The following is a 21982-nucleotide window of genomic DNA, read 5'->3' as shown; positions in this document are numbered from 1 at the left end:
TGAAATAAAGTGTCTGATGTCTGAAATCCCCGATTTATACGCTATTTAGGGAAATTCTAAGCTGAAATGTAATATTTCTTTATTGGATCCCTGTCCATTGTTACAACAGTCTCTCTTGTTCATGTGTAAATGTATCATCCATATACTACACTGTAAAAACATCAGAATGCATTAGGTCATGATACCCCCGTTTGATTGACAGCTGCTGAAATAGGATACTTTATTTGGACAGTGGAGTAGTTCAGTTAGGTCTTCCCCACACTGTTGTCGAGCGCTTAGTGGGCATTAAGAAGCGTGGAGTAGAGGAGTGTCAATATCCATTTACATTTTCATAGGTTACTGAATCTTTACTGCACTTTCCGTTCTCAGAGGTAAAGAACAAGACACCTTTGGTAAGATACCCTTTAGTTCTTGTTATTATTCATATGGTTTATACTGCAGTGTTTTTGTGAGGTTTCAGAAAATGAATAGTGCTTTTAATGTTGACAGAAATATTTGTGTATTTGATATCCTACACTTAATTAATTCTACTTATGAATTTCCATGTTTTTCTTAAAAAATCAGAAAGACCATTTGTCGTTGTAAATTGATGCTTTTAGAAGCGTGACTCTCAGTGCCATTGTAAATGATGATATACCAACTTATGTGATGCTTGCAAAATTGCTTTTTCAGATTTGATCAATTCTACATTGTCTCATCAACAAGTTATATCTCATGGTAAGTGTTTTTTTGTTTGTTTACTGCTGTGTCAGTTCAAAACATTGCAAATACAGCAGTGAAATGGACCGCACCAGTTCTGGTTGACATGGGATCATTATCTAAACTACATAGTGAACTGGAGAATACGCTAAGAACATAACAAGTGTATTATTACCAATTAAGAGCGTCTCATTTCCACGTATTCATTTGAAACTTCAAGTTATTCACTAACTATGGAGAAGTACTCATTAAAAGTGCAATATGACAGCAAACAGCTCCCCTGCTGTGACATCAAGCACTCATTTATTTAAACAAATTTAATTTGGTTCGTTTCTTAATTTATTTGCAATTCCAGTCGCTTCTTCAGCTCGTTATGAATATTTCTAACAACTTGATTAGATGATTAAAAAGACATTCAGAGGTTGACTTCCATGCACCACTTCCTCATAATGGTGGTTAATTTGCATAGTGTTGTATTACCGTAAGGATGGTAACAGGGATAGCGTGGGTCTAAGCCCACCCACCTAGAATAGGGTTTCATTGGGGGAGACCTGACTTGAATATCCCTGAGGTAGTCTAGGTAGGCAATCTTCACTGATGGGTCGCTAGCTCAGCGTAGCAATGTCCATCCTCCGTCTGCACTTGTAATCCCCACACATAAATCTAAGAGGGCTCTAATCACTCTGCGTTGGAAACTTGAAATAGACAGACAGACAGACAGACAGACAGACAGACAGACAGACAGACAGACAGACAGACAGACAGACAGACAGACAGACAGACAGGACAGGACAGGACAGGACAGGACAGGACAGGACAGGACAGGACAGGACAGGACAGGACAGACAGACAGACAGACAGACAGACAGACAGACAGACAGACAGACAGACAGACATGGTCTCTTTTGGTTGGTGTGACTAGAAATGGGTTTCAACCATTGAGTAAATACAGCCAAATGCCGTCAATCTAACAGTGGATTGTCCCGTAGACCTATTTGTATTGGTTGATTACTATTTGTGCAGATTGCCTGTCTGTCTTTGCATTATTACTTCAATGCCTGCAAGGAAACAGAAGACATCTTTAATTGTTAATGAAAAACCTAAGACACTAACATTTAATGTTCATTCACTATTAGAGAATATTTTTTAAAATTAGGTGTGGTATTCAGTCAGGTTGCTGCCTCCTGGTAACTCTACTAATTAAAATAATTATTTCTCAAACCCTTTTCAGGTTATTAGTAACCATGTGAACTTGAATGTAAACGCGAGTGGCTCAGATCATGATCAGATCAAGTTCGTCATTCCATTTGTTTGTTTTTTCCTTCAAAATAATATGAATCCATCATCCTCCTCAAATATTAAGTCGCCAACCGCCACTGATGTAGCCTTCACCCCTCACCCACTATATCTATTCACCCCATGTCATGTAATTCCAGTTGCTCTCTAATATCAATATCTTTAATGATTAAAGAATTGAGTACCTTGTGCTTGATAGCCTTTAATTAGGTAGTTGGTGCCCCCGCACACCCTGTATATAGCCTCGCTATTGTTATTTTACTGCTGCCCTTTAATTATTTGTTACTTTTATTTCTTATATTTGTAGGTATTTTTCTTAACTTAATTGTTGGTTAAGGGCTTGTACAGTAAGTAAGCATTTTACTGTAAGGTCTACACCTGTTGTATTCGGTGCATGTGACAAATACGATTTGATTTGTTGTGGAATTGTTAGATTACTTGTTAGATACGACTGCACTGTCGGAACTAGAAGCACAAGCATTTCGCTACACTCGCAATAACATCTGCTAACCGTGTGCATGTGACCAATCAAATTTGATTTGATTTGATAATGCTTCACCAACGGATAATGGCTAACATGTCAACCATTAGCTGAACATAGCCAACCAGCTGCAATCTCAATATGTAGCAGAATCGGACATTCAGTCGATTCAATTTTTTGTTGTTGTTGATCAGCACATACCAGTATGATCTTGTTAAGTAGACAAAGAGATGCAAAGAGATGCACAACAAAGCAAATTGTGGGAAGTGAGTTTTCTAAACCTTCGCTGGCATCCGACTGAGGCAGAGGCCGAAAGAGATGTGATATTGCTTTTCTCCTCCAATTATATTTTCCTCAGAGATGGAAACCAAGTACAATTGAGAGAATTATGACTCTACATGACGTAGGCCTGTCAATGTGAGCTTGTACAGTATGTGTTTACTTCTGAATTAGCAATGATGGTTAACATATATGTAGATTAACACAGACTAGATTACAGTAGGCTAACCATCTGGAAGGGACAAAATAAAGTATTGCAAAGTGTCTATTGAGAACAACCGTGTGAACAAGTTTCAGTTCAGGAGGATAGCATGGAGACACACAGCTGCACAATATTCCACTTGTATCCCCCTTCTGATGTTAAGTGTTTGCTTCTGCAACCAAACTTGCTAGCTAGATTATTGTTTGATTGTGCAAAACTTTTTCTCCCATGTCTGACCCACAACAAGACATATTTAGGAAATGCAGGGAATGTACTCTGTATTCGGTTCCCTATGTTCATCAGTTGTTGTTTCTTTCCCACAGGATTCCTACAGAGGCAGTGTGAAGGACTTTGTCAACTTCAATGCCAAGCAGGATGCTGAGCTCCTGCACAAGGCCATGAAAGGCATAGGTGAGTTGGATGCACTTAATGTTATAAATGCAATTTAGCAGACACTTTTTAAAGTGACTTACAGTTTTTTAAAACTTTTATTTAACTAATCAAGTCAGTTAAGAACAAATTCTTATTTTCAATGATGGCCTAGGAACAGTGCCTTGTTCAGGGGCAGAACGACAGATTTTGTACCTTGTCAGCTCGGGATTTTGATCTTGCAACTTTTCGGTTACTAGTCCAATGCTCTAACCACCAGGCTACGCTGCCACCCCGTATAGTGAGGGCATACATTTGGCCTCAGTGGCAATTGAACTCATAAACCTGCCGTTTCTAGCTCCACACTCTTACCAACTGAGCCACATATGACCAGATATAAACTCTACCAGAGAAACTGAAAATATGTAATTACACTGTAATAAACTAGTAACAAGCAGTATTTACAGAGTATTTACTTCTTAATTACTGTTTTTTTTTTTTTGATTAGAAAAACTGCATTAGCTTGGTGTGCAGGCTAGTACTATAACTACCTCTACTTAAATATCTCATGCAAGACTTTATTCCCTTACAATTCCCCGGGATAATGCCACTGTAATGGCATGTTTTTATGGAACTTCTTACTCTATCCATCTAAAGCGAGGATTGCTAATCTATATTCTAGAGCTTCAAAGGCAGGGTTCAGCTCCAGCATGATTCTGAGATTTTTTTACATTTCTATTTGTATTAGTTTTGCCTATTTGACCTTTGAACTTCGTTTCCCTCTGTAATGACCTGGAATTCATCACAGCAGTACATAAACCAATTGTTCCAGTGTTATGGTGCATTTGATGGCCTTAAGCCCAAAAGACACATCGCTGCCATAAATGGTTGCTGCCATTTAAACCACAATCTATTTATGGAATATGGACTCAGCTTGACATTAGACCACTTTTGGGACATGGAAATAACTGACAAACGTACATTTTTGGGTGAATCATCCCTTTATCGTTGAAAACACAGACTTAATTTCCTTACTTGGTGCGCTACACCAATATAATGGACAATGTGGTAACTTACAAGAGTTATTCCATACTGTTAAGGGTGGCCTTGTTTTAATGAGTTCTGCAATTAATTATCAAGACATGTTCTCATGTCACTGATTTAAGATCAATTACTGTATGTTTGCCATCATGTTTGACAGGCACCGATGAGGACACCATTCTCATGCTCCTGACATCGCGCAGCAACAATCAACGGCAGGAAATCAAGGCGGCGTACAAGAAGGCCCACGGAAAGGTGAGACAGGAAGCCGATGACAGGCGACACGTATCGTCTGATTGATGCCTACAGATCATGTCACCAACACTGTTGTGACGTTGTCACCAACCTCATCATTCATCAGCCAAAAAAAGCTGGTCTACCCGGGGGTTACCTAATGGAAAACAATTAGATGAGCTCATGTATACCCTTACAACAAAAACACATGTCAAATTTGTACATGTGAAATGGTTGTTTTCACATGTTGAGCTTAAATTGAACACTTGACACCATATTTTCACATTACATTTACAGTTAACATGTTAACACCACTGCAAAATTTGCAGTTTCACATGTTTAAAAAGTTCACATGTGAAAACACATTTGCTGTTTCACATGTAAAAATAAAAAAATAAAAAAATCACGTTTACTTGTGGATTTGCAGATTCCCATGTGGGGTTGAAATAATGTTATTCTCCTCACATGTGAAGATGGTTTTAGCATGTTGCAGTAGCAATGTTTAGCATTTTGCAGTAGCAAAGTTTCCACCGGTGGAATTCTAAAAAGCCCAATGAGGGACAAGGAAATCATTTCGCAGGACATTCAATGGAACAGTGGACAGGATATTTTTTGGGGGGGGTTAACGGATCACGCTCAAGTGGCGACATAGTTCTGCTGTATGAAGATCACTGCCTGGTTAAAGGGGGGGGTCCTTAGTTGCTACAGCAATTTTTGGACTTCTAAATGAATTATATGAACCCATTGATTATTGAAGAATATAACGTATAAATGCCTCATAAGCTTAGTTCAACTGTTGTACCGCATCAGAACCCAAAATATAAGCTTGTTTTACTCCAATGTTTGTAAACACAGCCTAAAAACATGGCAAAAACTATCATTTTGATGTCATGCATGGCCACTCCTTACACCCATTACGTGGTCTATGGATTTGAGAGTAATTGCATTTCTCCATCCCTCAGCTTTTTACTGAAACTGTGGTGGGGATTAATAGTGTTATATAGTAATAGTGTTATTATATGGTCCAATCCTCTAGTGAGTGAGTTACTTTTTGCCAGTAATATCATTTTCGTTGTATTTTAAACAAAAATAACGGTATTGAAAGCAAAACATAAACCCACAAATATTGATAGCAAAACAAAATGTTGCAAGGAAATCATTTTGAAATGCAAATTGACGCAAAAAAAAACGTGATTAAATAAAGCACCTCCCTCTTTCCTGCAATTCTCTCTATCTTTGATTACCATGGCCTTTGCTTTCGCTGCCTTTTTTCCAGTTGCAAGTTTTGGCACAAGTTTTTCCAGCAACATAGCACCCTGTATCCAACTGCTGGTTTTCCTCTGAAGCTTAGCAGGCCCGGTCCTGGTCGGTCACTGAATGGAAGACCAGATGTAGCTGGAAATGGTGAGACATAAACGTGAAAAAACACACATGTGAAACTTCAAACGTGTCCTGAGAACCACATTCAGTGCCTTCGGAAAGTATTCAGACCCCTTGACTTTTTTTGTCAACATTTTGTTAGATTACAGCCTTATTCTAAAATTGATAAAAAAATGTTTTTCCCTCATCAATCTACACAAAATAAACCATAATGATAAAGCAAAAATTGGTTTTGGGATTTGTTTTGTTTTGCAAATGTATCAATAAAAAATGTATTCACATTTACACAACAGTCAAAAGTTTGGACACGAAGTTTGGATACTTTTCTTTATTTTGACTATTTTCTACATTGTAGAATAATAGTGAAGACATCAAAACTATCAAATACATCCAAAAAGCCTCTCTGGACCACCCATCCCGGATCCGGGATAACTGTCATCAGAAACGCTGACTAGCATAGTGTAAGGGCTGTCTCTCTCCTCATCCTCAGACGAGGAGAGGAGAGAAGGAGAAGGATCATCAGACCAAAATGCAGCAGTAGGGAAATAGGCCATCTCTTTATCTGGGAAAAACTATGATGGCAACACGAAAAAACAAAACACTTTCAAAAATACAAAACAAGAAAACGACGTTGACGAAACCTGAACATAAACTTACATAACTACACGTAAACTCACGGACAGGAAACAGACGACATCAAAATAAACGAACAGCCAAACAGTCCCGTATGGTACATACATTTGACGACACAGGAGACAATCACCCACAAACAAACAGTGAGAACACCCTACCTAAATATGACTCTTAATTAGAGGAGAACGCAAAACACCTGCCTCTAATTAAGAGCCATACCAGGCAACCAAAACCAACATAGAAACAGATAACATAGACTGCCCACCCAAAACACATGCCCTGACCTAAACACATACAAAAAACAACATAAAACAGGTCAGGACCGTTACAGAACCCCCCCCTCAAGGTGCGAACGCCGGGCGCACCAGCACAAAGTCCAGGGGAGGGTCTGGGTGGGCAGTTGACCACGGTGGTGGCTCCGGCTCTGGACGCTGTCCCCACACCACCATAGTCACTCCCCGCTTCTGTCTTCCCCTCCCAATGACCACCCTAAAACTAACATCCCCTAAATGAATGGCCAGCACCGGGACAAGGGGCAGCACCGGGACAAGGGGCAGCACCGGGACAAGGGGCAGCACCGGGACAAGGGGCAGCACCGGGACAAGGGGCAGCACCGGGACAAGGGGCAGATCCTGGCTGAGGGACTCTGGCAGATCCTGGCTGAGGGACTCTGGCAGATCCTGGCTGAGGGACTCTGGCAGATCCTGGCTGAGGGACTCTGGCAGATCCTGGCTGAGGGACTCTGGCAGATCCTGGCTGAGGGACTCTGGCAGATCCTGGCTGAGGGACTCTGGCTGGTCATGGCAGGACGGCTCTGGCTGGTCATGGAAGGACGGCTCTGTAGGGAGGAGAAGGAGAGACAGCCTGGTGCGTGGTCTAGGCACTGGCTGCGCTGGAGAGGAGGAAACAGCAGGAGAGAGAACCCGGAGAGACAGCCTGGTACGGGGGGCTGCCACCGGAGGACTGGTACATGGAGGTGGCACCGGGTCTACCGGACCGTGAAGGAGGACACGTGCTCTTGAGCACCGAGCCTCCCCAACCCTACCAGGTTGAATGGTCCCCGTAGCCCTGCCAGTGCGGCGAGGTGGAATAGCCCGCACTGGGCTATGCAGGCGAACCGGGGACACCACCTGTAAGGCTGGTGCCATGTACGCCGGCCCGAGGAGACGTACTGGAGGCCAGATACGTTGGGCCGGCTTCATGACATCCGGCTCGATGCCCAACTTAGCCCTCCCAGTGCGGCAAGGTGGAATAGCCCGCACTGGGCTAAGCACGCGTACTGGGGACACCGTGCGCTTTACCGCATAACACGGTGTCTTACCAGTACGACGCCTTCTACCTCCACGGTAAGCACGGGGAGTTGGCTCGGGTATCCTACCCGGCTTTGCCACACTCCTCGTGTGCCCCCCCCCAAGAAATTTTTTGGTCTGACTCACGGGCTCCCAACCGCGTCGACGCGCTGCCTCCTCATACCAGCGCCTCTCAGCCTTCGCTGCTTCCAACTCCTCCTTGGGACGGCGATATTCCCCTGGCTGAGCCCAGGGTCCTCTACCGTCCAGGATCTCCTCCCAAGTCCAGGAGTCCTTTTTGCTCTGTTGAGCACTCCCTTGCCGCTTGGTCCTAGTTTGGTGGGTGATTCTGTAAGGGCTGTCTCTCTCCTCATCCTCGGACGAGGAGAGGAGAGAAGGATCATCAGACCAAAATGCAGCAGTAGGGAAATAGGCCATCTCTTTATCTGGGAAAAACTATGATGGCAACACGAAAAACAAAACACTTTCAAAAATACAAAACAAGAAAACGACGTTGACGAAACCTGAACATAAACTTACATAACTAAACGTAAACTCACGGACAGGAAACAGACGACATCAAAATAAACGAACAGCCAAACAGTCCCGTATGGTACATACATTCGACGACACAGGAGACAATCACCCACAAACAAACAGTGAGAACACCCTACCTAAATATGACTCTTAATTAGAGGAGAACGCAAAACACCTGCCTCTAATTAAGAGCCATACCAGGCAACCAAAACCAACATAGAAACAGATAACATAGACTGCCCACCCAAAACACATGCCCTGACCTAAACACATACAAAAAACAACATAAAACAGGTCAGAACCGTTACACATAGCCTAGCCTAGCGCCACAGGGTGTTAACAAATCCAAATATATTTTATATTTGAGATTCTTCAAAGTAGCCACTCTTTGCTTTGATGACAGCTTTGCACACTCTGGCATTTTCTCAACCAGCTTTGCAACATTTTTTTTTTTTTTAATGTAGGTGACATTTGTTCACATGTTTTGTGTTCACATGTGTGTTGACACGTGTCTGAAAACCACATTTATTTTTATGTATTTTTTTTCACATTCTTTTTTTCGTGTTTTTTTTGTAAGGGCAGTTACAGTACACTATATGTTCAAATGTTACTACAAAGGAGAAGAGTATTCCATCCACATACTGCCAAAATGCTTTACTGTTACTCTTAGATTTGGTGTTCATTAGTACGGGCAGATTGGCGTGACTGTATAGCAATTGCGCAGATGTCACGTAGCTAGCAGCCCAGGGGCTCCAAGAGGTTGTTTGACTTATCTGTGATGAATAGCATCTGTCCAATGCCTAGAATATACAGTTGGCCCTCATGAGGGTTCTGAAATATTATACACCCATGCATGCCATAAGTTTCTCTACCTGCCACCCACCCAGCTACCCAGCTACCCACCCACCACTCACAATCTCTCCCTCCCCACACCTCCCTCCTCCCCCTCTTCTTTTTCCTTTTCAATCTCCCTTTCATGTTGTTCTTTATTCATTTCCCTCCCTCTCTCTCTCGCTCTCTTTCTCTCTCTCTTTCTCTCTCTCTCTGTCTCTCTATTTCTCTTTCTCTCCTCTCTCTTTCTCTCCTCTCTCTATCTCTCTGTCCCCTGCCTGTTCAGATCATTACCAAAAAAAAGCCCACATCTATGATAAACAGCTAATAAAAATACATTCCCGACATACACTTCTGTGAGTAATGTGCTGGGGTGGCTGATGCCTTATCACAAGAGGAAAGCCAAAAATATATTTAGTTAACAGGGTCCCTGATAACTCTCTCTCTCCAGTACACGTCTTAGGGGTGACTTAACTGATGTATTTTAGAGTCAACACTAATAAATGTAACTCTCTCTCATAAGCCAAATGTTAGCTTACAATTCCGTGTGCACAAGTTCGCAAAACATCCGTTCATCATTCAAATGTATTGATTGAGTTAAGGACTTCTGCTCTTTTATTCAAAGATTTTCCTATTACTTAAAAAAAATCCAAAGCAAGCGCTTCCTTCATTGTCAAAGTTATCAGAATATGAATAATCAAAATAGTTCATCATTTAAATGTATTAATCGAGATAATGAATTTGGCTCTGTAAATCCTAGATATATATATAAAAACTGTAAAGGTCCAAAACAAACACTTTTCCATTGTTCAAAGTACATTTTTTCCTCAGGATCTTGTGAATAATTCAAATGTACCGATTGAGTAAGCAATTGTGGCTCTATTTGTTCAGATATTTCTTATTTAAAAGAGAAAAACCCTTCTATTGTGTAAGTTATCTTAATATTGTCTTTATTTTTCTACAGGATCTTGTGAGTGCTTTAAAGTCGGAGCTGGGAGGCTTGTTCGAGACGCTCGTTGTGGCGTTGATGACGCCTCCCATTTCCTATGACGCCTCTCAACTCCACAAAGCACTCAAGGTAAAGTACAGCAATGCATAGTCTATGTTTGGTTATGGCTCCAAGAATAAGTCATGTATTGTGCAGTCAGACATGCAATATACAGTTGAAGTCGGAAGTTTACATACACTTAGGTTTGAGTCATTAAAACTAGTTTTTCAACCACTCCACAAATTTCTTGTTAACGAACTATAGTTTTGGCAAGTCAGTTAGGACATCTACTTTGTGCATGACACAAGTCATTTTTCCAACAATTGTTTACAGACAGATTATTTCACTTATAAATCACTGTATCACAATTCCAGTGGGTCAGAAGTTTACATACACTAGGTTGACTGTGCCTTTAAACAGCTTGAAAAATTCCAGAAAATTATGTCATGGTTTTAGAAGCTTCTGATAGGCTAATTGACATCATTTGAGTCAATTGGAGGTGTAACTGTGGATGTATTTCAAGGCTTACCTTAAACTCAGTGCCTCTTTGCTTGACATCATGGGAAAATCAAAAGAAATAAGCCAAGAGCAATTCCCAAACACCTGAAGGTACCATATTCATCTGTACAAACAATAGTATGCAAGTATAAACACCATGGGACCACGCAGCCGTCATACCGCTCAGGAAGGAGACGCTCTCTGTCTCCTAGAGATGAACGTAATTTGGTGCGAGAAGTGTCAATCCCAGAACAACAGCAAGTGACCTTGTGAAGATGCTGGAGAAAACAGGTACAAAAGTATCTTTATCCGCAGTAAAACGAGTCCTCTATCGACATAACCTGAAAGGTCGCTCAGCAAGGAAGAAGCTCCTGCTCCAAAACCGCCATAAAAAAGCCAGACTATGGTTTGCAACTGCACATGGGGACAAAGATCGTACTTTTTGGAGAAATGTCCTCTGGTCTGATGAAACAAAAATAGAACTGTTTAGCCATAATGACCATCGTTATGTTTGGAGGAAAAAGGGGGAGGCTTGCAAGCCAAAGAACACCCTCCCAACCGTGAAGCACGGGGGTGGCAGCATCATGCTGTGGGGGTGCTTTGCTGCAGGAGGGACTGGTGCACTTCACAACATAGATGGCATCATGAGGATGGACATTTTGGTGGATATATTGAAGCAACATCTCAAGACATCAGCCAGGAAGTTAAAGCTTGATCGCAAACGGGTCTTCCAAATGGACAATGACCCCAAGCGTACTTCCAAAATGGCTTAAGGACAACAAAGTCAAGGTATTGGAGTGGCCATCACAAAACCCTGACCTCAGAACTGAAAAAGCGTGTGCGAGCAAGGAGGCCTACAAACCTGACTTGGTTACACCAGCTCTGTCAGGAGGAATGGGCCAAAATTCACCCAAATTATTGTGAGAAGCTTGTGGAAGGCTACCCGAAACGTTTGACCCAAGTTAAAAACAATTTGAAGGCAATGCTATCAAATACTAATTGAGTGTACGTAAACTTCTGACGCACTGGGAATGTGATGAAAGAAATGAAAGCTGAAATAGATTATTCTCTCTACTATTATTCTGACATTTCACATTCTTATAATAAAGTGGTGATCCTAACTGAGCTAAGACAGGGAATTTTTACCAGGATTAAATGTCAGGAATTGTGAAAAATTGAGTTTAAATGTATTTGGCTAAGGTGAATGTAAACTTCTGATTATTAATAAATAATGTTAAACACTGTTATTTCACACAGAGTCCATGCAACTTATTATATGACTTGTTAAGCACATTTTTACACCTGAACTTGTTTAGGCTTGCCATAACAAAGGGGTTGAATACTTATTGACACATTTCAGCTCTTCATTTGTAATTAATTTGTTTTAAAAAAATCTAAAAAACATACTTCCACTTTGACATTATGGGGTATTGTGTGTAGGCCAGTGAAACAAAATCTCTATTTAATCCATTTTAAATTCAGGCAGTAACAGCAAAATGTCAAAAAAGTCAAGGGGTTTAAATACTTTCTGAAGGCATTGAAGAGCATGGAAATTAAGCATGTGGAGCAGCTTATATCATGTACCGGCATTTCTTTTTTAATCTTGCACTTTTTTAACCATGTCCACATGTACTGAAATCAATAAAAGCTCTGGATAGCTGGTTGTTACATAATGGTTAGCCAGTTATTGAGTATTGAGTGGCCTTTTCTGACGGTCTCTGACTGTTCTTCCCCAGGGAGCGGGGACTGATGACGACGTGCTAATTGAGATCCTGGCGTCCAAGACCTGCGCCCAGATTAAAGACATCGTCAAAGTCTACAAGAAAGGTGAGCGGTTGAATGTATCATGAAACATTCATAACCTATTCATTCTTCATCTGCGAGAAAGGTGAGAGAGGCTCCACAAGGAAAACAGGTAGCACCTAAGCTGATGGTATAAATAGGAACTCACAACACCTTTTTATGAGTGTCGCAGTATCATCCATATAAACATCCGTAACCATGTTTAGTCAACAGTGGAGAGAGGTTGGGCTGAACACAATCCGCATGATGTTTTCACGGTCCAACAAATATAGTGACACATTCCACATTTGACAACCATCTGCATAACCTTGCTACCACAATGTTTCTGCTTTCAAATGCTGGATCAGTACTTTTCCAGAAATTTGACAAATTGGCTTAAGCTAAAGCAGAGACATATTGTCTCCCAGAATGCAATATGGCCACCGGTCGTCCACATATTGTGGAACCTTGCTTTGAATCTGAATGTCTGTCTTATTCTAGAATTTGTTTATTAATACCTTTTCATGTTCAAAACTGTGCACTCTCCTCAAACAATAGCATGGTATTATTTCACTGTAATAGCTACTGTAAATTGGACAGTGCAGTTCGATTAACAAGAATTTAAGCTTTCTGCCCATATCAGATATGTCTATGTCCCGGGAAATGTTCTTGTACCTTACAACCTCATGCTAATCGCATTAGCCTAAGTTAGCTCAACCGTCCCGCAGGGGACCCACGAATCCTGAAGAAGTTTTAAACAGTACTAGCTAATTGACCAACATTTCTGAAAATGGATATATAATGTTTTTGAGTGAAACTCTTTCAATTAATTGTAAATGGATGCAAAATAATTGTTTTCAGTAAAACATAATTTATGATAATGCAATTCAATAAAGTTTTGCACGTTCATTTCATCACGTTCAATTGCTGGTTTGCATTTTTCTCACGTGTTTTTGTTCATGTTATTTTTTTGTAAGAGTGCTGTAAATTATTTTGCATCCATTTACAATTTGCCTTGCCTATGGTCATTATCACACCATTGTCACAGCACAAACCGTTCTGGAACCAGGCACAATAGGCCAAGGATAAGAGCCACACTGGCCATCTGAGTTGAACACTGGAGAAGCCTGATCCATCTGTTACCCTTCTAATCAAATCCCCCTGGCGGACACCTTCGGCTAAACAGAGCACGACCAATCTGAGTCGATTTCTGCCATTGGCGACTATTGTCAGAGATAAGTGTAAGCAATCTTCTGCCCTTCCCTTCTCTCTCTTCTCATCTTTCTCAGAGTGCGGTGGCAAGCTGGAGAAAGATATCACTGGTGACACCTCGGGCCACTTCCAAAAGCTTCTAGTGATCCTTCTGCAGGTAAACAAAGGGAGAAGGAGGGATGACACAAAGGGACGAGAGAGTTATTTCCTTCTAATAATGAGAGTGCTTTGGTGATGTCATTACAAAATCATGAGTGGTTAAGTTGAGGTGGGCATAGAGTGAGGAAGGAGGAGGGAGTGACGCATACTGCATATCATTGTCTGGTAACCTAACCCATCAGGTTGCCAGGTTGGGAGACACTCAGCAAAATTAGGTGACGAAAGGGTAGACATGGCTCTTCTCCCATGACGCACTGACCTTCTGCCTTTGTTCTTTCTTCCTCTTTGCTCCTCTGTTTTTTCGTGGTTGTAGGGGAGCAGAGACGAAGGGGTGGATGAAGACACGATTGAGAAAGACGCAAAGGTAACGTAACCCTATGTGTGGGTTGGTGGGTGCTCGCTAAGTGCTATGCTATAGCGCAAGACATAATGACATTTTGTCTTCAGCGCTCAAATGTTAACATGCTCAGGATATGTCTTCAAACTATTACCATAGGCCTAAAGGACAAACAAGCTTCAAGACAGTATCACATTGCTCTCTGATAAATTATCGACATTAAACATTTATTTAGGACATTTGCTAACTGGAAATGTCACGATCGTGTGGGGGAGAGACGGACCAAGGCGCAACATGACTTGAATACATCTTCTTTTTATTACAACAACGAAGATGAACACGTAACACTTATACAAACTAACAAAAACAACAAACGTGAAACTTAAAACGCAAGTGCACACACAAACTACTTACGTTCGACATATACAATGACCCACAAACAGCTAAAGCCTATGATCGCCTTAAATATGGTTCCCAATTAGAGACAACAGAAACCAGCTGTCTCTAATTGAGAACCCATTCAGGCAACCATAGACTTTCCTAGAAAACTCCACACAACCATAGACACAGCTAGATACATACACTCAACACAAACCCATACACTACCACCATATAATAATACCCCAAACACACACATACCCCATGTCACACCCTGACCTAGCTAAAATAATAAAGAAAACAAATAATACTAAGGCCAGGGCGTGACAGGAAAGGAAAACTCTGTCCTTAAAGCTACTATTGTTTTTGTAGGTTTTCAGTTTCCATACTTGGATCAGTATTGTAGGCTTCAGTACATTTACTAATGACACATGCATGTATAATATAGGTCCCCTGAAGGTTCATTTTGCCTTTTGTCATCCACTCCATTGACCATGGCCTTATAATATTCTTTGAAATCCAGTGACCGGTATATGTTTCAGGAACTGTTTGCTGCTGGCGAGGGGAAGGTTGGCACAGACGTGGAGAAATTCATCAACATCCTGGGCAACAGGAGCCATGAACACCTTCGCCTAGGTGTGTGTGTTTTTAAATGCCTCCCAAGTGCAAGCTTTAATTTTTAGTGCATGCTCTTTAATCGGCTCTGGGATTCTAGATGTTTTATTTCCACGGTGTAAATTAGCGATTACGGCCATTTTGTTCAATCATAAAAACAGAATGGCATTCTGCACTTTTATTGTAACATCAAATAACATCACATTCTCATTTGTATTTTTTTCCTTTTTTTTCATTTGAAGTGTTTGAGGCCTACAAGAAGCTGTCTGGCAATGATATTGAGGACAGCATTGAGGGCGAGACTACTGGAAACCTGGAGAACTTAATGCTGGCTATTGGTAAGACTTTACAATGATGATAAGCAAGACACAGTAAGGTAAAAAAAAAAGTAAAAAAAGAAGATAAAGATACAAAACTGAAATATAACACACTTAAAGACTGGGATTTCTCTATTGCACTTTGATAAATCAAACCAAAAAAACAGTACATACTGTACATGTTGCATGCATGCATTATATTGAAACATTAATTAATCATTTGGGAATGCCATCTTTCTTTTCCATAGTGAAGTGTGCTAAGAGTGTCCCAGCCTACTTTGCGGAGTCTCTCAATGGGTCTATGAGGGTATGCTCTTTGTGTTTGTTATCAATCATTGTGTGGACGATTTGCGAGAAAGTTTGAATTGCCATCGCATATCTCCAGAAGTTATTCAGTGGTTTAGGTTTAGGCATTTGTAATTGTGATGTCTATTGTTTATTGTTAGCGCGCTGGCACTGATGACCAGACTCTGATGAGAATCATGGTGTCCAGGAGTGAGACAGACATGCTGGACATCAGAGCCTGCTTTAAGAAGATGTATGGGGCCTCGCTCTACAACACCATTCAGGTACAGGGGGCAAATCTCTCCTCTATCCATTCTGGTACAAAAGGCGAGTCTCCCTTTTATTTATTCAGGTACAATGGGCTAGTCTCTCCTCTATCCATTCTGGTACAAAAGGCTAGTCTCCCTTATAACTATTCAGGCACAATGAGCTAACCATTCAGGTACAGTGGACTAGTCTCTCCTTTAACCAGGTACAATGCACTAGTCTCACCTTCATCCCAGATGACTAACCCTAATAATCTACCTCTATACCCAGCTACCACCTCTCCAGTGCCACTAGATTCATTCAATACATTTTTTGTCACACACCAATACACTGTGAAGTCACCTGAGTAACAGGTCCATTATTCCACCTGCCCCAGCCACACGATCCCAAAATTATGTAGCGAGTTGGCTATTGTGAAAAAATGTTTCTCTCTTGAGTATCCTCCTAGGTCTTTAGCTCATCCGTATCTGGATAGGAAGAATACCATATCCGGTTTCAACCCCATTGACATGGGAGATGTTAGATATCACAGAGGGCGTGCTAGACTGGTGTAATTCCAAATGGATAGGACCAGTACATACGTGCAACCTCCTGTCATGTGTCCTTATTTCCAACCTCGCAATCTACAGCCTACATCATCCATTTATGACACTGTCAACTCTGTCAGTATTGCAGTGCTCTCAACACATGACTCGACATGACATGCTCTCTGCCTTGGTAATGATGAGCAGGCTTCCTGCTCTGACTTGCGTCCAACGGATTTACACAACCGATGCGAAGACACTGCACAATGGTTTTGTAGACCAACTCTCTGTTGTACGACAAAGCTGTCTGTCGAATATGTTGTACATCAGTTGTACTGACTGAGTATTCGGGCCTATGTAAACCCATAGGCTGCTCGTCTGTCTGAAAGTACTGAATGTATCTTAAATGGCAGTTTGTGTTTATTTGTTTACTCATTCACAGGACGACACCGCTGGGGACTACGGAAAGGCCCTGCTCTACCTTTGTGGAGGAAATGACTGAGGCGTTTTTTGATTATGTGCAATGATGGCGCTGTATGATGATGCGTTATGGAGCGGCAATGGGCTGCACTTGATACTCTCTGCCAATTACAATTAATTAACACTTGACTCTATTGGCTTCTGTTCGATGATTGGCTTAAGATACCACTTAATTGTATTGGCTATGTGTCTTGATTGTCCACATTCAACACATATTGAACTCAAAAGTGTGTGCCCTGTTTTTTCCTATATTGTTCAAGTAATCAGCCCATTCTTTGACACTAAGGCTGCGTTTACACAGGCAGCCCAATTCTGATCTTTTTACAATAATTGGTATTTTGCCCAATCAGATCAGATGTTTTGTGAGTAATTGGGCAAAAGATCAGAATTGTGATGCCTGTGTAAACACAGCCTAATGGTCATGTGTACCAAACTATGCTTTGTTTTGTCAAACAATTTCAGGGAAATAATGAGAATAATATTGCTACATGAAATTCCTTTGAAGTTCTCTTCTTTATTGTTAGTTAAATCAACATGCTATCTTACTCTATACTATGTGTCCATGGGAGTTAGATATACAGATGTAGGATCTTATTTGATCACTCTTTTGTTGCCGAGAATTTTCCCGCACAGCAGGAAATACAAACTTGTAGTGTATTTGAGGTTTCAAAAGGTTTCGAAACTTTGTAATTTCCATTTTAAAATGTCAGACTTGATTTGTCCTATCGAAAAATGTATCAACCCCTACATTAATTATAATCCACATATTAATTAACTTTTCTGTTGCTGCAGGATTATTTTCTTGCTGTGGCAAACTGACTCAAATGAAGATCCTACATCTGTACAACGCTGCTGCTCAATTAATAAAAGGATAATGTCTACTGTGATGTTTCACTCATGAATTACATATGAAGTGGTGAATTGCAACAGGAGTGTCAATAAGTAATGATATGCAATTATCTATGCATGAACACTTGGGCAGTTATACAAGATATCAATCACCCCTAAAGCCTTGTTCACACTGCAAGCCTTAATGTTTAAAACAGTTTTGTTTCTCAAATCCGTTTTGGAAAACTGACTGTCCAAACAGCAAGTTACCAGTGACCAAATCTGATTTATGTGTGTTCAGACAGATGTCATTTGCTGAAATGGCTACCCTAGTTGTCATAATAATGACCGGTGTGTGCATTGTGGTGTAGGCTGATTGGTGGTGGTGCTTACTCAGAAGTTATGTAGCAAGCTAAGGTGACAACAATGCCTGCCATGGCCGTTCCCCAGTTGCTTTGAATGTTTAAAACCATAGTGTAAGAACACTTTTAAAGCCTCAAAGGACAAGATGATGCAACTTTCAAAACAACTACTGTGGTGAGCCAAAAATGACTAAACTAGCTAGCTAGGAAGCTGTTAGCTTTCTAGCACATTCGCTCATTTGTTTGTACACAATTAACAAGCTAGTTAGCTACCTCATGTTCTTGTCAAAACTGTCAACATAGCTAGAAAGCAACCAGATCTGCCAATAACAGTCTAAAAAGCACTTGATGGCAAATAAACCAGATTTGACCGCTCAGACGCAGGGCCAGGAATCAGATTTATTGTACCAGTACCAGTTTTTGACTATTTTCTACATTGTAGAATAAAAGTGAAGACATCAAGTTAAACAAATTCTTCAAATAGCCACCCTTGCCTTGATGACAGCTTTGCACACTCTTGGCATTCCCTCAACTAGCTTCACCTGGAATGCTTTTCCAACAGTCTTGAAGGAATTCCCACAAATGCTGAGCACTTGTTGGTTGCTCTTCCTTTACTCCGCGGTCCGACTCATCCCAAACCATCGACATTTGGTTGAGGTCGGGGGATTGTGGAGGCCAGGTCATCTGATGCAGCACTCATCACTCTTGGTAAAATAGCCATTACACAGCCTGGAGGTGTGCAAGGGTCATTGTCCTGTTGAAAACCAAATTATAGTCCCACTAAGCCCAAACCAGATGGGATGGCGTATCGCTGCAGAATGCTGTGGTAGCCATGCTGGTTAAGTGTGCCTTGAATTCTAAATAAATCACAGACAGTGTCACCAGTAACGCACCCCCATACGATAACACCTCCTCCTCCAAGCTTTACGGTGGGAAATACACATGCAGAGATCCTCCCACACCGTGTCTCACAATGACACAGCAGTTGACAATGACAAAGCAAAAATCTCCAATTTGGACTTGAGACCAAAGGACAAATTTCCACCGGTCTAATGTCCATTGCTCGTGTTTCTTGGCCCAAGCAAGTCTCTTCTTCTTATTGGTGTTTCTGTAGTGGTAGTGGTAGTGGTTTCTTTGCAGCAATTCAACCATGAAGGCCTGATTCACGCAGTCTCCTCTGAACAGTTGATGTTGAGATGTGTCTGTTACTTGAACTCTGTGAAGCATTTATTTGGGCTGCAATTTCCGAGGCTGGTAAATCTAATGAACGTATCCTCTGCAGCAGAGGTAACTCTGAGTCTTCCATTCCTGTGGCGGTTTATCATGAAAGCCAGTTTCATCATAGCGCTTGTGTCACGTTCCTGACCTATTTCTGTTAGTTTGTTGTATGTGTTAGTTGGTCAGGACGTGAGTTTGGGTGGGCATTCTATGTTTTCTGTTTCTATGTTGGTTTATGGGTTGCCTGGTATGGCTCTTAATTAGAGGCAGGTGTTTGGCGTTCCTCTAATTAAGAGTCATATTTAGGTAGGTGGTTTCACAGTGTTCTTTGTGGGTGGTTGTCTCCTGTGTCAGTGTTTGTCGCACCATACAGGACTGTTTCGGTTTGTTTGTTCATCGTTAATTTATGTGTAGGCTATTTTCCCTGTTCGTGCGTTATTCGTGTTATGTGAGTCCGTCGTCCAGGTCTGTATACACCGTTTGTTGTTTTGTTAGTTTATTAGTCAAGTTCGTGTTTTCGTGTTATTCTTTAATAAATTATGTCTTCAAACTCCGCTGCATTTTGGTTCAATCCCTGCTCCTCCTCTTCTGATGAAGAGGAGGAGGAAAACCGTTACAGCTTGATGGTTTTTACCGACTGCACTTGAAGAAGTTCTTGGTCTTAGCCATATTTGGTAATCTTCTGTTTACCCCGCCTACCTTGTCACAACACAACTGATTGGCTAAAACACGTTAAGAAGGAAAGAAATTCCACAAATTAACTTTTAAGAACTTTTTAAAAAAAAATTTTTTTAAGAACACCTGTTAATTGAAATGCATTCTAGGTGACTACCTCATGAAGCTGGTTGAGAAAATGCCAAGAGTGTGCAAAGCTGTCATCAAGGCAAATATAAAATATTTTTTGATTTGTTTAACACTTTTTTGGTTACTTCATGATTCCATGTTATTTCATAGTTTTGATGTCTCCACTATTATTCTACATTATTCTATTCTATGTAGAAAATAATACAAATATTTGAATGAGTAACGCTTCAGCGATACAGATTGAATAGAGTCCTAAAAGGAATACTGTATATCTCCATGACATAGTAACACATAATGTCATCTAATTGGCTGTCGAGTCCTTAGTTCACAAGTCGTGAAAATGGTTGTTGAGTCTTTGGTGATATCAATATTCTGCCACTAGATGGCAGAAACGCACAAAGCCTACTTCTTATTTCTACCATGGTAGTTATGTTGTAACATTCAGCCTACTGTAGATAGGTCCTCTATAGGCTAAAAAAATAAATTATTCTATGCATGTGCACGTTGTTCTCACATACTAACCAAACAGATAGACACACCCCAAAACCTAGAATGAGTAGCAAAAAAAGACTCATGTTTTGAGGATTATGTTGTCATTAAACACAGGTGTGAATTCATGGTGGTGAATAAAACAACAAGTGACTTTAGTTTTTAGTGCACTTCAAATGGCAAAAGGAATGAGGAGCAGCTGAATGTTTGGACCATAATGAGACAGTAATAGCCTCAGGTCTAGCCTGGAGAATCAACTATTACATAACAAGTGGTTGCCAGACACTTTCATATTATGACACTAAATCATTCACTGGTTCAAGCTGTGAAAATCTTTTCATGTTTTGGCAGGCTTTTGCTGCGAGGTGCCCATCTCACTGGTAGATTTTGAGTAATTATTGTTGTAGCTTCTGCAACTGATTCGTAACTGACTTGGCCAATCGAGATTGGGTGATCGTTGTCCCCTTTTCTTACACTGTTATTACGTAGAAGAGTGATTAGGGTCAGTGGTCCTAGCAGTGGCTCTCTTTAGGGGAATTTGATGACAGGGAAGGTGTCAAAATGGGGAAAGGTTGGCCTGATTTGAGAAGTCTACTGTCTGGACTATGACCATGGTGGATTATGACCACTGAGGAATTCATGGGCTATCACAGGGGTGGTCTATCCTGGTCCTGGGCGGCCGCGTTGTGTGCATGCTTTTGTTCCAGACATGCACTAATACATTGGATTATTTAAAAAAAACATTATTCCATCTAAACCACCCGTGACCTAGCATTTTGTGGAGTTGCAAAATGAATTGTTTTATGAACATTTTTGATAGGCCTATCGCCATTATTGAAATGAACTATTTAGGTTTGCGATGACTAGTTTAGACGTTTCATTATTTGTTCACTTTTTCAACTGATTCAAACGTTTATCATTCAAGACGTCACCACATGCCCTGCAACTGATAGCTTCTCTAACCCACATTGCATTGTACTACCCTACCGTCATATAAAAACACATTGAGGAAATGTGCAGTCTCACTTTACACCTCACACACAAACAATGAATTGTTTGTAGACTGTAATAACTTCCTGGCCCCAGCCCTAAACCTCTTTATTAACCAATCAACCTGCCTGGCTGGCACACACACACCATGCTCCAGATCTCCTGCTTAGGGTGTGTT

At 41.0% G+C, this 21982-nt stretch overlaps 1 protein-coding gene across 1 annotated transcript; it reads left to right on the top strand.

The window, feature by feature from the left end:
• Positions 1 to 292: 292 nt before the first annotated feature.
• On the top strand, positions 293 to 18031 carry LOC129827986 (annexin A5-like). Its single transcript, XM_055889360.1, has 13 exons — positions 293 to 392; positions 673 to 717; positions 3281 to 3368; positions 4528 to 4622; positions 10236 to 10349; positions 12494 to 12584; positions 13829 to 13908; positions 14224 to 14274; positions 15168 to 15261; positions 15483 to 15578; positions 15806 to 15864; positions 16004 to 16126; positions 17076 to 18031. The coding sequence occupies exons 2-13, from the start codon at positions 715 to 717 to the stop codon at positions 17133 to 17135; spliced, it is 954 nt and encodes a 317-aa protein (XP_055745335.1). The 5' UTR covers positions 293 to 392; positions 673 to 714; the 3' UTR covers positions 17136 to 18031.
• The last annotated feature ends 3951 nt before the right edge of the window (positions 18032 to 21982 follow it).

Source organism: Salvelinus fontinalis, chromosome 29 (assembly GCF_029448725.1).
Source record: "Salvelinus fontinalis isolate EN_2023a chromosome 29, ASM2944872v1, whole genome shotgun sequence".
Classification (NCBI taxonomy): domain Eukaryota; kingdom Metazoa; phylum Chordata; class Actinopteri; order Salmoniformes; family Salmonidae; genus Salvelinus; species Salvelinus fontinalis.
This window is presented reverse-complemented; position numbering and strand designations above follow the sequence as displayed.